General features: G+C 43.5%; 1 protein-coding gene across 1 annotated transcript in view; it reads left to right on the top strand.

Moving 5' to 3' along the window:
- The window catches only part of LOC136626212 (alpha-2-macroglobulin-like protein 1), a 95,002-nt gene that overhangs the window by 54,313 nt on the left and 23,580 nt on the right, over window positions 1-17,109 (top strand). The window contains exons 19-25 of the mRNA XM_066601065.1: window positions 1,123-1,348; window positions 3,660-3,777; window positions 5,122-5,243; window positions 8,257-8,308; window positions 11,195-11,278; window positions 11,514-11,690; window positions 12,586-12,661. Coding sequence (XP_066457162.1) covers window positions 1,123-1,348; window positions 3,660-3,777; window positions 5,122-5,243; window positions 8,257-8,308; window positions 11,195-11,278; window positions 11,514-11,690; window positions 12,586-12,661 — 855 coding nt within the window. The remainder of the gene's footprint in view (window positions 1-1,122; window positions 1,349-3,659; window positions 3,778-5,121; window positions 5,244-8,256; window positions 8,309-11,194; window positions 11,279-11,513; window positions 11,691-12,585; window positions 12,662-17,109) is intronic.

The following is a 17,109-nucleotide window of genomic DNA, read 5'->3' as shown; positions in this document are numbered from 1 at the left end:
GAACTCTTTCAGCAGACAGGGATTTAAAAATCCCCGCCTACTGAAAGGGCTGTGCAGATTGACTGAGGGCTCAGCCAATAGCAGCTAGTGCTTAGCTATTGGCTGAGCACTCAGCCAATGACAGATAGCTCTTAGCTATTCAATCATGAATAGCTAAGATATTGCTATTCATGAATGAATAGCTAAGAGCTATCTGCCATTGGCTAAGCGCTCAGCCAATAGCTAAGCACTAGCTGCTGTTGGCTGAGCCCTCAGCCAATCCGCACAGCCCTTTCAGGAGGCGGGGATTTTTAAATCCCTGTCTGCTGAAAGAACTCAGTAGCAGTGCCGGGGAGACAGCCGGAGGACGCGGCTGACAGCAGGAGAGGTGAGTAACTTTTTAATTATTTTTTTAACCACTTTTTTATGATTATCGGGGAAGGGCTTATATTTCAAGCCCTTCTCCGATAATCATTCTGCAGGGCTTGTCAGTAACCACTGCTTTCAATGGTAACGGCAGCAGTGCCGATCCCATTGAAAGCAATGGGATAGCATGCCGCTGACTTCTGCCATAGCTGTGACAGCTGTGGCAGAAGTCCGCGGCATTCTCCATATCTTTTCAATGGGGCTAGCGCTGCTGTCGCTGGCCCCGTTGAAAAGATTGTTGCAGCGATATCGCAGCGATTTTCTCGCACTGCTCTGCGAGAGTTTTCACTTACTCTCGCAGCGCAGTGGAGAAAAAAACGCTAGTGGGTGGGAGCCCTAACTCAGACTTGTCTTTTTTTAATCATTGACCCAGCCAGCGATAGACAGGTTTCTCAGTTGTGCTGGGAAGGCACAAATGCTCTGGAAGAGAGACGTGCTTGAATCTGCTTTCCCATAGAAGGAAGTACACGTTTTTTCAACTGGAAGTTGCACCTTATTTTTTTTATCTCCACTCACCATTAGCACGCCTACTTTCACAGGTATGGTGCACCCTTAGATTGGCAGCACTTCCGTGTACTCTTTCATGTCATGGCTATGCATATCTAGTTTTAAGGGTAGCTCCACCAGCTATCTTGCAGTACTTATGTAGGCTCCAGTTATTCGTGTTCATTCCCATAGCAATTTGAACTTAATATCTTTTTTTTTCCCGCTTTCCAGCCCACAAGGACACACTGTACTAGACCTGACTGCTCCACACAGTATCACTATATGGGAAACGGATGCATTCTGCCTGGGCAAATCTGGTTTCGGGGAGATCAGTGGTGTAGAACTCACCACCTTTCAGGCTTACTTCATTGACTTGATTTTACCTTACTCCGTGGTACAAGGAGAGGAATTCCCCATTACTGCCTATGTGTTCAGCCACGTAAAGTCTTGCATGATGGTATGGAAGATCAGTCTGGCATATTGCTTTAGAGTTTAGAGAAACATGTAGAAATTGTTGCTGAGTAAATGGAAGATAAACTTAGGGCCTGTTCACATCTTGGGGGATCCGTGCAGGGGTGCCATCAGCTGTCTGTTTAAAATCCTAAAAACAGCATCCCTATACAGAACCAGGATGGAAACTATCTCATTATTGAAATGTGATGAAACAAAGACACATAGGTCTCCACTTCAGCAGCTTTACATTTGTTTCCGGCATTCTCTGATATTCTTTCAAACATAAAATAGAAACATATAAAACTGATAGCTGAAAAAGACTACGTGGTCCATCTAGTCTGCCCTTATATTATTTCCTTTTTGTTTCTCTTTTAGAATAGATATATGCTCACCCCAGGCTTACTTATATTCATTTTTTGCTGACTTTCCAACCACGTCTGCTCGAAGTTTGTTCCAAGGATCTACTAGTCTTTTCTTCTCTCCTCCTGTAATATATATAAAGGTTTCCATCATGTCCCTCCTCTCCCTTCTCTCCTCCTGTAATATATATAAAGGTTTCCATCATTTCCTCCCTCTCCCTTCTCTCCTCCTGTAATATATATAAAGGTTTCCATCATGTCCCCCGTCTCCCTTCTTTAACATATATAAAGGTTTCCATCATGTCCTCCTCTCCCTTCTCTCCTCCGGTAACGTATATAAAGGTTTCCATCATGTCCCCCGTCTCCCTTCTTTTAACATATATAAAGGGTTTCCATCATGTCCCTTCTCTCCCTCCTTTTCTCCTGTAACATATATAAAGGTTTCCATCATTTCGTCCCTCTCCCTTCTCTCCTCCTGTAACATATATAAAGGTTTCCATCATGTCCCTTCTCTCCCTTCTCTCCTCCTGTAACATATATAAAGGTTTCTATCATGTCCTCCTCTCCCTTCTCTCCTCCTGTAACGTATATAAAGGTTTCATTCATGTCCTCCTCTCCCTTCTCTCCTCCTATAACATATATAAAGGTTTCCATCATGTCATCCTCTCCCTTCTCTCCTCCTGTAACGTATATAAAGGTTTCCATCATGTCCCCCGTCTCCCTTCTTTAACATATATAAAGGTTTCCATCATGTCCCTCCTCTCCCTTCTTTCCTCCAGGGTATACAAATTAATTTCTTTAAGTCTTTCTTGATTAGTTTTGTTCGAGACCTTTCACCATTTTTCTAGCCATCTTTGAACTTATTCTATTTTATCAATGCTTTCTGTAGATGAGGTCTCCAGAACTGAACACAGTATTGCAGATGAGGTCTCACCAGATTTGCATACAGCAGAATCACAATCTCCCTCTTTCTACCGGTTATACTAGCTGTGCAGCCGAACATCTTTTTTTTGCTGTCTGACCACACTGTCGACTCATTTTGAAGCTGTCCGAAATCAGAATGACTAAAGCCTTCTCTTCTGAGGTCCCAGAGATGAACAGAAAAGTGCCAAATGGGAGACCACTTAAGCAGATTTCATTAATGGCAGAGATGGTTTCCACCCAGGTTCAGTCCAGGGGTGATTTTAAATGGAAAGCTGATAATACCCCTTGCGTGGAGTCCCAAATAAGAACAGGCTCTTACCCACACTGTTTATTAGTCTGCAGGACTTTCTCCTAAAACAAACCTTTGGAACCACAAGGTCAAAAACATGAGTTTAATTTCTCCTGCAGTTTTGCTAGTGAGGGCAGAACTATGAACAATGTGAGAGGACTCCTGCTAGAGTCAGTTGCCTAATATCCTACAGTGTAGTCGGAAGATTATGAGAAGGCGAATGGATAGTCTATAGTCTTTATATTTTTCAATATGAGTCTGATTTAAAGAAGAGGGGCATATATAATATGTGAGGAATTGAATAATTATGGTCCTTTTAATATCTGATCATACAGGATGCTGAGCGTATAGACGAGGGTCATTTTGTTTTTAAAACATGCTCCTGAGTATATATTCTTATATACTGTACTTATATGGGATACCCTGCTGGGACAACCCCTTTAAGGAAATATATATTAAATATATTATTGTCCTCTCTACATACTGTAGAAACATGCACTATTGAAATGCATAAGAGTGCTAAGGAAGCAGAAATACAGTCCTAAGCTCTTGCTCCCAACCTGAAGGTTGTGAGTTCAATCCATGCATGGTTCAGTTTGACCCATCCTTCCAAGGTTGGTAAAATGAGTAGGGGGGTAATAAATAAAATTACTTGAAAGCACTGTATAATAAATTGCTGCTATACAAATAACACAATTTGTTTATTTTTAAATTAAAGTTTGTATTTCCTCTACCTGGAACAGATTTCTGTGTCTCTTTCTGACCTGATGATGCCAACAGTCGGGGACAATGAGCAATCACAATGTATCTGTGAAGATCAGACAGCCAGCTTTAAATGGAATGTGTCCGCTTCAAAACAAGGTACCCTGGAGCATTTACATCTTTTTATTTGCACGTAATTATTTAGCTACTGTGTTATCGATGAGTTATTTATTCATTTGAATGATTAGTTGTGACTCACTGTAAAAGCAGCCAAAAGGAAAATAATGAAATAATGGGTTATCTGCTATTAAAATAAAAAAAAAACAAAAAAACAATGCTGCTTTCTTATGGAAAAAGCGCCACATCTATCTACAGGTTGTGTGTGATATTGCAGTGTATTCACTTCAATGGAGCCAAGCTGTAATACCAGACACAATCAACTCATGGACAGGTGTGGTGCTGTTTCCAGAAGAAACCAGCCATGTTTTTCTAATCCTAAACAGCACCTTTAAGGGCTCAGTCACACAGGCGTTTTGCTGCACAAATTTTTGAACGCACAACTGATGCATTCAAAAATTTGCGTGACCTAAGCGGGCGTCACGGCGGAAAAAATGCTGCTAGCATTGTTTATCCGCTCAAAAGGGCTCGGTCATACGGGCGGTTCCCGCTATTCCCTGCTGTGGCTGTGACAGCTGTGGCAGAGGATTTCTTCATCTCCACGGGGAGTCCCATTGTCACTGGACCCTGTGGCAGTGTGATGTTCTCCCATTGAATTCTATTGAATGACAGCTGAGACCTGCCTCTGATTGGTCACAGTGCTCAGCCAATCAGAGGCAGCCCATTCAGCAGGCAGAGATTTTAAATCCCCGTCTGCTGAATACTACTCAGAGCAGTGCAGGAGAAGAGCCAGCTGGACGCGGCTGAGCCCCAGCAGCTGCAGAGAGGTGAGTATAGATTTTGGTTTTTTTACACATTTTAGGGATGATTTTTTAGGGAAGGGCTTATATTTGAAGCCCCTCCCTGAAAATCACTGCAGCGCTTGCTGGAAGCCCATTGCTTTCAATGGAGCCGGCTGTATTGCCAGCTCCATTGAATTCAATGGGAGAAAATCGCGCTCCTCTGCCACAGCTGTGGCAGAGAAGAGCGATCTTATATGTTCTCAATGGGGTCAGCGCTGCTGCTGCCGCCGGCCCTATTGAGCGCAAGGTGAACCCATCCAGGGGGCTTTTGCATCCAGGGGTTTCACATACATAGAACACTGGTTTGCTGTCGTTACATGCGTTCTGCGAACCGGTGTTCTTTAATTTTTGCCGCAGGTGATTCCGCATGTAAAATTCGCACATGTGACCGCTGCTATTGAAAAGCATTGGTTTTATCCAGCGCAAATTTTTGGACGTGCGGAAAATTGCACGTTAAAAACGCCCGTGTGACTGAGCCCGAAAAATGATTTATGCTCCCTATTGTCTTTATTCCCATCTGAACCCATTCTTCTTCAATTATAAGGAAACCTAAAGGTCCATGTGAGTAGTACTTCTCAACAGCTTGAAGGAGGATGCACAGACCAGCTCCAAACTATGGGAACAGATCAAAAAGAGGATAGTATTGAGAAAATCGTCCTCGTAAAGGTGCGTAATGTATTACATATCCCACAATCACAGGATGGGATTTTATTTATTTTTACCATTACCTATTTCTTAAAGAGTACCTTGACACGTTTACAATCTGATGGGCAGGCATCATGTCGTAGAGTACCGACTGAATTGAGCAGATTGATTTATAGGTTTGTGGGAAAAGATTTGTATAAGGCCAGTTTTAGACAAGCGTATTGTAACATGTCCTTAGGCTTTATTTCCACGAGCGTATATCAGCCGTCCACGGCCGGCCAATATATGCTGTAATCTGATGCATTGGATTCCATGGCAGCCTGGGGCCCTTGTGAAGCCCTGCCTGAAATATTGCAATATATTGCACATACAATCAGACAATTGCCAGTTCAGGTCCCTTTATAGATACTTATAATAAAATAGCTTTTATAGAGGTTTATTTTAATTATCAGTGAACTTTAAAAAAAATATTAAAAGTGTAAAAATATTAGTGTTGTCATATCAAAAGATTTTTTAAAAAGTTGGCAAATGCAGGTCTGTAAAAGTTCAGTTTAATAGAATATCACATTATTTATCCTGCACGGTATAAAAAACACAGAATACCAGAATTATTTTTTTTTCAGTCACTCCCATCTCCAAGAAAAAATTAAATTAGTGATAAAAAAGTTAGAATTACCCTAAAATGATTCAACTTGCCCCGCAAAAAACAAGCCCTCACAACGGCCCATTAATGGAAAAATTAAAGAATTGTGAAGGTTAAAAGATGGCGACAGATAAATTTATTTTAGAGTATTTTATTTCCTCTAAGTACAACATATATACTATACATATTTGGTAATCCCCGTAATCATACTGACACATAGGAAAAAGATGTCACATTATTTTTACCACATCATGATCACCTTTTAAAAGGGTTGTAACAAGATTAGAAGGTATTCCCTATCCACAAGATAGGGAATAACTTGTTGATCGGTGGGGGTCTCCACTGACACCCCCGCCGATCTCGAGAACAGGACTCCCATGTACATGTCTTCCTGCCACTGTGGGGGTCCCTTTTCCCCCCACAGTGACCTCAGAATGAATGGAACCAAGCATGTACGGTTGGCGCTCCATTCATTTCAATAGGGCTGACAGAAATAATTGAGCAGGTGCCACTTGTCTATCCCCTCAGTGCAAGGGGGCTGTAACCCCATAGTGAGGACCAGGGACACAGGCAGGGGCGTAACTATAGAGGATGCAGGAGATGCGGTTGCACCCGGGCCCAGAAGCCTTAGGGGCCCATAAGGTGTCTCTTCTCCATATAGGGAACCCAGTACTATGAGTAAAGCATTAGGGCTCCCACCCACTGGCGATATTTTCTCCTCTGCGATGCGATTCTAAAGTTAAACTCTCGCATCGCAGTGCGAGCAAAAAATCGGCATCATGCCGACATACGCCAGTCTTTTCAATGGGGCCATCAGAAGCAGCGCTAGCCCCATTGAAAAGAGATGGAGAATGCCGGGGACTTCTGCCACAGCTGTAAGAGCTGTGACAGCTGTGGCAGGAGTTTCCGTCATCCCCGCGGGGACCGCGGGGATGAAAGAATCCTCTGCCACAGCTGTGACAGCTGTGGCAGAAGTCCTTGGCATTCTATTCCATTGCTTTCAATGGGATCGGCACTGCTGCCGATCCCATTGAAAGCACTGCTTTCTGCCAAGCCATGCGGAATGATTATTGGGGAAGGGCTTGAAATATAAGCCCTTCGCCAATAATCTGCCAAAAGTGTGATAATCATAAAAAAGTGGTTAAAAAAATAATAAAAAAGTTACTCACCTCTCCTGCACTCAGCCACGTCCTCCTGCTGGCTCCCCGGCACTGCTATGAAGCTCTTTCAGCAGTCGGGGATTTAAAATCCCCGCCTCCTGAAAGGGCTGTGCAGGTTGGCTGAGGGCTCAGCCAATAGCAGCTACTGCTTAGCTATTGGCTGGGCGCTCAGCCAATCACACATAGACCTTAGCTATTCATTCACCGATAATCATTCTGCGGGGCTTGGCTGAAACCATTGCTTTCAATGGGATCAGCAGCAGTGCCGATCCCATTGAAAGCAATAGAATAGAATGTCACGGACTTCTGCCACAGCTGTGACAGCTGTGGCAGAGGATTCCTTCATCCCCGCGGTCACCTCGGGGATGAAGGAAACTCCTGCCACAGCTGTCACAGCTGTGGCAGAAGTCCGCAGCATTTTCCCTATGCTTTCAATGGGGCTAGCGCTGCTGTCGCTAGCCCCATTGAAACCACTTGCGATATGCCGGTTCTATACCGGCCTCTTTCTTGCGCTGCGATGCGAGATTTTTCTCATGCTCTCGCAGCGCAAGAAAGAAAATATCACCAGTGGGTGGGAGCCCTTATAGTTGAGTGCCCCATTACAGGTTTTGCACTGGGGCCCAGAAGCTTCAAGTTACGCGTCTGGACACAGGACTCCATTTCTCAAAACCGGTAGGGATCTCCGTGGTGAGACCCCCACCGATCAGCAAGTTATCCCCCATCCTGTGGATAGAGCATAAATTCTAACCTTATTGCAACCCCTTTAAAATCAAACCACCCACCCCCAAACCAAATGGTGAAATTGTGTATTTTTTTTCTTTCCCCATCTCATATGACCTAGAAATGTTTTAACGTTTTCCATCACATTGTGATACAGTAAATAGTATAATTGAAAAATATAAATTGCCCTCCTCTGACTATGTTGCAGGAAAAATATAAACGGTTATGACTCTTTGAAAGTCTGAATGGAGAATTAAAAACGAAAAAACATAAAAGGGCTGTGACGGGAAGAGTTAATAAAGAAGAGCCTTTATTTTGAGTCGTCACCAATAATGGCACAGTTTAGGGGGTTTTTTTTCAATTTTTCTGGGACAGCAAAACTTCTCTGCTACAATGATATAAGCCTGGCCACAAGTACTATAGCCGAACTGTAGGTCTTAGAGACATGTAGTAATATACATATATCAATTATCACATGATAGCAATAAAATATGCCATTTTTTTCCACTAGCCTTCTGGAATTTTAGAGGAAAATATACAGACCTTTCTCCTGTGCCCATCAGGTAACAAGCCATTGGGGGGGCATCTGTATAAAGTATAGATGTTATTTTGCTGCTTCACATACACGGTATTCATGTTTATGCTTTGGTTTTATATTAGAAGAGTCCCATCACATGGCCCAATTCTTGATCCGATGCAACAAATACGGTTCGATAAAGCATGTCTGTCGGCATTAGTTTACGTTGGTTTTACAAGGGCCGAAAATCGCTGGTATGGAGACAAACGATTGTGACTGCAATCATTCCTCTCTATAGAGCCAGCTGTACATCTCCTTGTTAACACGAGGCGATGTACAGCCAATCATTAAATCATTAAAGGGGTTGTCCCGCGCCGAAACGGGTTTTTTTTTTCAACCCCCCCCCCCCCCCCGTTCGCCGCGAGACAACCCCGATGCAGGGGTTAAAAAAGAACACCGGAGAGCGCTTACCTGAATCCCCGCGCTCCTGTGACTTCTTACTTACCTGATGAAGATGGCCGCGGGGATCTTCTCACTCGGTGGACCGCAGGGCTTCTGTGCGGTCCATTGCCGATTCCAGCCTCCTGATTGGCTGGAATCGGCACGTGACGGGGCGGAGCTACACGGAGCCGGCATCCAGCACGAGCAGCCCCATTGAAAAAAGAAGAAGACCGGGACTGCGCAAGCGCGGCTAATTTGGCCATTAGATGGCGAAAATTAGTCGGCTCCATGGAAACGAGGACGCTAGCAACGGAGCAGGTAAGTAAAAAACTTTTTATAACTTCTGTATGGCTCATAATTAATGCACAATGTACATTACAAAGTGCATTAATATGGCCATACAGAAGTGTATAGACCCACTTGCTGCCGCGGGACAACCCCTTTAAAATGCTTGCTGAAAAGCAACTATTAGCCAATGAACAAGCATTCACCCTTCCTCGACTGATCATTGTCTCCATTACACGACAGACAGTCATCTGAACAAGTCTGTGCCTGATAATCAGGCCACGTAAAAGGGACTTAAGGCTAATTCCATACGCGGCAGTGATTTTCAGTGAATCTCTAGCCATTCTGTGTAAATATTGTGGGTCAGGAATGCTATCTTTTCCCCTTAGGGAGAGCACCTAGAAGGTGAGTGAGTGAGGAGACTTATAAGGCCATTCATGCTCCTCTGGGTAATATGCAAATAAGGGTGATGAACAATACCTCTCCATCTCCTTTATTTGCATATTACCTAGAGGAGCATGTTTGGCCTTATAAGTCTCCTCACTCACTCACCTTCTAGGTGCTCTCCCTAAGGAGAAAATATAACGTTCCTGACCCACATCACAGGCCTCTCTCTAGCAAAGCCAGACTCCTACTGCACACTGATGAGGGGCAAACACCCCGAAACAGCTGTCTGTGTATGGAGTCTGGCTTTGCTTTCAATTCCCAGGCATTGTTACAAGGCTTATATAAAGAGTCTAACATTGACTTGCAGGAATGCTGCCTTCCAATAGGTGGCGCTGCAGAGGTATTGTTCCATCTCGCTTATTTGTGTAAATATCCACGTGTTGCATGCTGAATTCGGTGCTGTATATATTGCAGATTTCCCACACATTTCTCCCTATGCATGCCCACGCCACAAATTTGGGCAAGTCTGAACATAGCCTTAAACTAGCTGAGTTTGTCCGCTACAAGAGTAACTGCAAGAGCTCTTAGCACCGTGGTTTGAGCTCTGTTTATCTTACCATTGTGGGAGGTTAGTAATCAGCACAAAATGTTAGACCACAAAAATGACATAGTATCAGCAAGACCGAATGTAAGTTTATCTACTCAAACTTTGAAAGATTTAGGCCTCCTTCCCACGAACAGATTTCCGCCGCGTAATACGCGGCGGAAATCCGCTGCGTTGCCCGCAACTATTAGGTTCTATTGAACCTAATAGCTCAGTGCTCATGGTGCGGAATTCCACCGCGGAATTCCGCACCGTGAAATCACCCGACTTCACCCGCGGCATGCTCTATTTGCCACGGGTGTACGCGCGGACGGCTTCCATTGCAGTCAATGGAAGCCGTCCGTCACGCTATCTTCCGCTGTAGCACAGCGGAAGATAGCGTGAAATCGCTTCCCCGCTGCATCATATGACACAGCCGGCGCGTCATATGACACGGCCGGCCGCGTCATGTGACGCTGTGGGCGTGTCATGTGACGTGGCCGGCGTGTCACATGACGCTGCGGCGCGTCACGCCGAAGCGTCATGCGGGACCTAGGACGCTGGATCCGCAGGTAAGTATGGGGTCTCTGGGGGGTGCCGTGACGGGCTCCGCCGCGGAATTCCGCGGCGGAGCCCATCATGGCCGTGTGCAGCCGGCCTTAAACTTTGTGTCTTGTTCCACGATTGGAATTTACAGTCACATGTTGTAGTTTGTAAACAAGCCTTGATAAGGTTCCAGAAAGTAAGTGAAATATTAACTGAAGCTAAAACATATTACAAGAATTGCATCAAAATGCATAACCCCTTCCAGAATGCAAGGGGCAGAACAAACAGCTGAACACGTCAGGTCCCGCTGTCAGCACCCTGTCAGCTGATTTTGGCGCAGAGTGTTAAGGCAGCAGAAATGCAGTCCTAAGCTCTCGCTCATGACCTGAAGGTTGCAAGTTCAATCCTTGATTGGTTCAGGTAGATGACTCAGGGTCGACTCAGCCTTCCATCCTTCTGAGGTCGGTAAAATAAGTACCCAGCTTGGTACATGGCCATGGAAATTAATGTGCGGATAGTAATTGCGATTTCTGTGAGCGGATAAAAAAAATTTTCCGTGACCATTCACAATTACGGAATCTGACCTGCTCATGTGAAGCTCGACTTAATGAAGACCTTTTTAGGACCGGTTCCCACCCCTCGCTCACACTTTACAGGCCTGTAATCTGATATCATTCCTTATTCTGTTAGGTGACAGCGTGAGAAGAACGGTTACGTTGGAAGTTCCAGACAAGGTGATACCCGGCTCGGAGCAAGCCTTCATGACTGTCCTAGGTGAGAATTTTCTGTTTTTTAAGCATAATGAGTTAAGAAATAGCCATATGTGTGACACGTACACCCCTTCATGGTTAGTCCTTGATATACAGTGCATATAAAAAGGGAATGTAATACAAATTTTGAACACATAGTTATCTAATTTTAGCAAAATGATTGTAAAAATACCATCATATGACATTTCTTTGAAAAATGAAAGGATTCACCATGGTTTATGTTGATGCTGTTTTGACAGGTAACTTAATGGGCACTGCTATTTATAGGCTTGGAGAAATCCTGCAATCTCCATCGGGATCTGCGGAGCAGAATTTGGTGGATTTTATTCCAATGTCCCATATTTTCAAATATTTGGAGAGCACCAAGAAACTAACACCTAAAATAAAAGAGAGAGTGATCGCCTTTCTAACTAATGGTAAGTAGCATGGATAACAAAGATGCTGACGTAACAAACTGTCTGCACACATGGTGCAAAGATATCAGAGAATAACACTATTAAAAGCTTTGCACTATTTGGTGATATAGTGGATTTTTTTCCTGCTGACAGAATTTATGCCATAGCAAAATCATGGTAGATTAATGGGGTGGCAGATTCAGCCCTCTGATCTTACTCACCCTAAAGGGATTTTCTGGGCAAAAACCGTTGATGATCTATCATCAGGATAGGTCATCAATAGTTAATCGCTTAAGACTCGCTGCATGGGATCCCCGCCAATCACCTGATTGCCTGGCTGTTTGTGCAATGGGCCAGGCATGTGTCATAGATGGGAGCGGAAGTGGCCTAATTGTGCTTCACTCCCATTGAAATCAGTAGATGCTGAAGCAGCTATTGTGCTGCTGGCACTTCTGCCTCCGACCGTGAGGGCAGGCAGGGAAGTGTAATGCTGCTTCAGCTACCATTGACTTCTATGGGAGCTAGGCCATTTACGGTCCCATCTTGTATGTTTAACATCCGGCCAACTGCATTGACGCTGGGAAGGCTTTGTATTATACTCTTCAGATTTCTTATATTAATCCACAAGTAGAAGTGGAAAATTTTAATGCCAAATATGACAATTCTGGATTTAGAAAACGTGGCAATTTACATATTTCTACATTTGTTCTCAGGGGAGATAAGCCACCGTCAAAGGTGTCTGTCAGAGGCTTACTCCCCCTCTCCATTCAGCTGTGTGTGCATATATATGGGGGGAAGTGTGTGCATGTGTATGGGGCTTACGTTTTATGCTCCCACCCCTCTTGGGCTCTACCTGTTTTGCAGATTTCGATATTGAATGACGGAGTCCTAATTGATCATGTATTTTGCTGTACAGGTTACCTTAGGCAGCTGCTGTTTAAGAAAGCTGATGGCTCTTACAGTGTATTCCATGGTATCCCCAGTAGCTCCTGGTAGGTACTCAAGACAAGCGTTAGATGGGGGGGAAAAGACTTTTGTGACAACTTGTGGCCTTGAAGGTTTCTGTTCCGGTCATTATTTTACTTTTTAACCATATAGTACAATAGCTATGTCATATTATACTATATATAATATATACTATATATAGTATGCAATATACTATATACAATATATAAATACTATATATACTATACTTACTACCTGTTTCTACAGCCATAGTCATGTTAGTGTGGGGGGTCTGGAACGCAGACCGAAATGCGAATGTTGCCTGTATCCAAATTAAGAGGAAATATTATATAGAGTACTCATAGTTGAGAACCATAATGACCCACTATACACAGACTTAGTAAATCAGAATGAATTCTGTTTATTGTTGTACTTTGCTAGTTTATATGCAAGTTGTAAAGAAGGCGTTTCCAATACCTAGTTTCATTCTACTTTTGCTGACCAAACCCTCATTCCAACAGATTACAATAGGGCTGTAAATCAAAAGCCTTTTAAACAAAAGGTATCAACAAAGCTGTTTGAACTATACATAAAACAATTACATGTGATAATAAAGGTTGTCTCCTGGCTGCCTGAGTACCTACTTAATCAGAATGTAATCTTAAAGATCCATCAACAATTTGCACATCAAAAGAGGGGACATTGTTTCTACTTTTCACATAGACAAAAACTGGTCCAGCCACCTACTGGGAGTCAGCACAAAGTTGGTAAGTTGGTATTCAGTAAGATAGCTGAATAAAATCTAATTAATCATACATTTAGTATTTTAAAATCAATATTCAAATAAACGCTTGAATATACCTTTTTACATATGGTTCTATATCCAAATTCTACTAGCAACTTCCGGAATGTTTTACATATAATACATAACATTATATAACCAAATAACTAATGTCACATTTATTACACTGTTTCCTTATCTTTCTTATGTTAGGTTATTGATTAATAATGATTGACCCCTATCATTCCCCCATTTGGACATCAGAGCCACCATTATCTCCTGGTTCTGTCACCCATAGGTGCCGGGTTCCCAGGTAGGAATGGTGCACTCCATGTCCATCAAGATATGAAGACATAATATCAAATATTGCAAGTCAATCAAGTTTACAATACAGTAATCTTAGATTTATCAACATCAATATCGTCATCGTCATATTAGACACTTAAAGGGGTGTAGAAATCGGCATTCAGTACATTTAGCTATTCATAAAATTATTACCTTAATTGCAATATATATATATATATATATATATATATATATATATATATATATACACATAAGATTATACTAGTCGGACGATTGCAGAGTAGCTGTTACTTCTGTTGCCTTAATTCGTTGGCATTTCCCGATTTCATTAGTCACAAGTAAAATTACAACATTCTTCAGCCAACGCAACATTTCTCACCTAAAACCGAGTTATATTCGTCCAATGTATATATTCAATGGTATCGCAATGGGAACAATATTCAAATAAATTAAGGAAGGTGTTTTCCTGAACAACATTGTCATCTACTACATCACTATCATTGTGAACTATTGAGCGTATGTCTCGAAGAGTCTCTACAGGAGTGGGGACAGATAATAGAAAAGTCCGCAAAATGTCCTCTCCACTCCTGAGGTTGGGCATACACGTGTGGGAAATATTTGCCCATCCAGTCCATCGCTTCTCCATGTGGATCGTTCGTAGTGGTGTTTCCCAATAAGAAGACAGTCCAATAAGACAAATGCAGAAGTGAAAATCAAAATGTCCATTACCTCCCCCACCCAAACAACGCCGGGATCCCACCCATCACTTTTCCTCTGGCTCGGGAACTTTCTTGCAGTGGGAGGCATGTATCCACTTTTACAGAAGTAGGCGTTGACAACAGAACTTGGTATGGTCGTCAAACCTTGGGTCCAAGGCCTTTATTACGTGTCTTTTTTTTGCGACCACCCAGTCTCCAGGCTGCAAGAAATGAGTCCCCTCTAGATTGTCAGGGTCTGGAATTGGGGAAAACACTAGATCGGGTGTTATTTTCAGTTTACGACATAATTCTTGTACATATTCAATAACCTTATCACACCCCTGCTGCAGGGCCTGTGGATGGTACAGGCCTAATCTTGGCATAGAGCCAAACACTTCTTTTAACTTAAGCATATCATTTCAGTTCTTTCAACTCTGTTAAACTCTGCGGGTGGTATGGAGTGTAAAACGCTTGTTCCACCCCAAGGCTGACATCACCTCTCGCATCACTTAACCTGTAAATTGTGTACCTCTGTCACTCTCAATTGTCTCTAGTACCCCAAATCTACATACAAGTTCTGACACAAGTTTAGTCACTGTACATTGTGCGGTGGCTTTGAACAGGTCCACGCACACAAGGACGTACTCATACCTGCCTGATTTGGGAAACTGGATGTAATCGATTTGTAATCTCTGAATAGGATACAGTGGTCACTTCACATGCCTTCACATATGCCTTCGCCAACCTGTCCAACCCTGGAGCATACCATACCTTGTCCATAACAGAAACCATGGCATTCCGAGAGGCATGCACTTTCCCGTGAGCTAGGACGGCGAGGTGGGTGTAGGCAGCCGCTGGTACATCATCTACGTCCCGTAGGACGCCAAATCCCAAATCAACAAGAGCGGTGGGACCAAGATCCAACTTACAGCACAAGGGGTCTTGCGTCCTGTCCTAGGAGAGCTGCAGCCTTGGCTGCCCTATCCCCTTGTTCTCTGGTGACTGCCCCTGCATGTGTGCTTTAACCTTTATTATGGCCACCTGTCCTGGCAACATGATAGCTTAATGGGCTTGCCTTGTGCCGTGAGAAAGCTCCTGGACCGCCAGATGGGTCCATAATCGTGTGCAGTACCAAAGGCGTACCTGGAATCAGTGTAGATGCTGGCAGTGGTACTTTTCGCAATCGTACAGGCCTCAGTTCCTGCGCTGACATGTATGGCGGCAGTGGCTTTTGTACAAGTATCTCATTCAGTGTGACTACTTCAAAACCTGTTACAAGCCTTCCTTTGTCATTCAGGTATCTAGATCCATCCACAAACATTTCAAGGTGGGGGTTTAGGAGGTGTTTGTCAGTGACATGTGCGAACCCAGCTGTCACAATCATGCTGGTGTTCTGCGTCAAAAGGCCTCCTCTTCATCAGTCAGAGAATTTGCAAAAAGCTGGTCCTCTGTACTTACTCCCCCTTTTGAATCAGTGTCACCTAATGGCAATAAGGTGGCCGGATTCAAAGTGGTGCAACGTTGAAATGAGACATTGGATGAAGAGTGTACTGCAAGTTCCATTTTTGATCTGTCTAGCACGGGACAGATGTCTATGGCTTACCTGTGTCAGGATACCATGTATGTCATGTGGGGTGTAGATCACCATGGTGTGATCTAAGAAGTTTCTCTTTGCTGGCTTTGCAGCCATTCTACTCTGATGGAGGAAACACAAAAGGCTTAGTGATGCATTGAGGTAACTATTTGTGTCAGCAGTACATAAAAGAAAATAAAAACAAATCATCAACATATTACAAGAGGGCGGTGCCCTCGCGAATTGGCCAGGCGTCTAATACCAGTTTCATGAATCTGGTGAACTGGTATTGGGCTATACTGTGCCCCTTGTGGCAGCACTATCCAACAGTACTGCTTTCCTCTGGAATTAAATACAAACAAATACAGACAGTCTGTCGAGGTCCGTCTGACTGGTAGCCCAAAGGCTCAAAGGAACGACACTAAGAACTTGTTTCTCTGCGTGCGTAAAAGTGAAGACAGGGAGAGGTGTCGCTAGGTCTGCTGCCATCCGACAGAAGGTCGGGTGACTTTCAGACCTGGGGTGTATACGAGCCTCACCGGACGAGTGAAGTTCGATACAAGATCCCAAGGATCCCATCATTTCGGTTCCCAATATGCTTTCAGGACTTTCCAGCACAAGGAAGCGCATGAGGCATCGTGACCCTTTAAACATTACCTCTAGTGGTTCAGTTTCTGCCAGCTGAATTGGCACTCCTGAAACCCCTTGCACCAATTACTGCTAGATAATCAAGCTGGTATTCTATTAAAATAGATCAGAACCTTGTAGCAAAAAAAAAAAATTAAAAATTAAAAATTTAGAAATTGCTGACCTGCAATACCTGGATCACCTATGTCAGATGTCCAGTTCCTTGTGCTAAGCAATGACTCAGGAATTGGAGTTTGTCTTGGAGGTGGCTTACTATTTGTCAGGACCTGCGGAAAGCTGAGTTTCTGCAGTAGCTATCAAGACAAATACATGAGCCGGATCTACCAAGAGAGCAGTTAGTTTACAAACCTCCTCTGAACTGTCACTTGAGGTCTCTCAACCCGTACCGATCCATCCGGTGAAAATTTGATGGATGCAGATAAGGCTTGTAAGATATTAGTACAAATAACAGACATGAATTACAACAAGGCAGAATAATCCACAAACATG

This window comes from Eleutherodactylus coqui, chromosome 4, assembly GCF_035609145.1.
Source record: "Eleutherodactylus coqui strain aEleCoq1 chromosome 4, aEleCoq1.hap1, whole genome shotgun sequence".
In the NCBI taxonomy this organism is placed as follows: Eukaryota; Metazoa; Chordata; class Amphibia; order Anura; family Eleutherodactylidae; genus Eleutherodactylus; species Eleutherodactylus coqui.
This window is presented reverse-complemented; position numbering and strand designations above follow the sequence as displayed.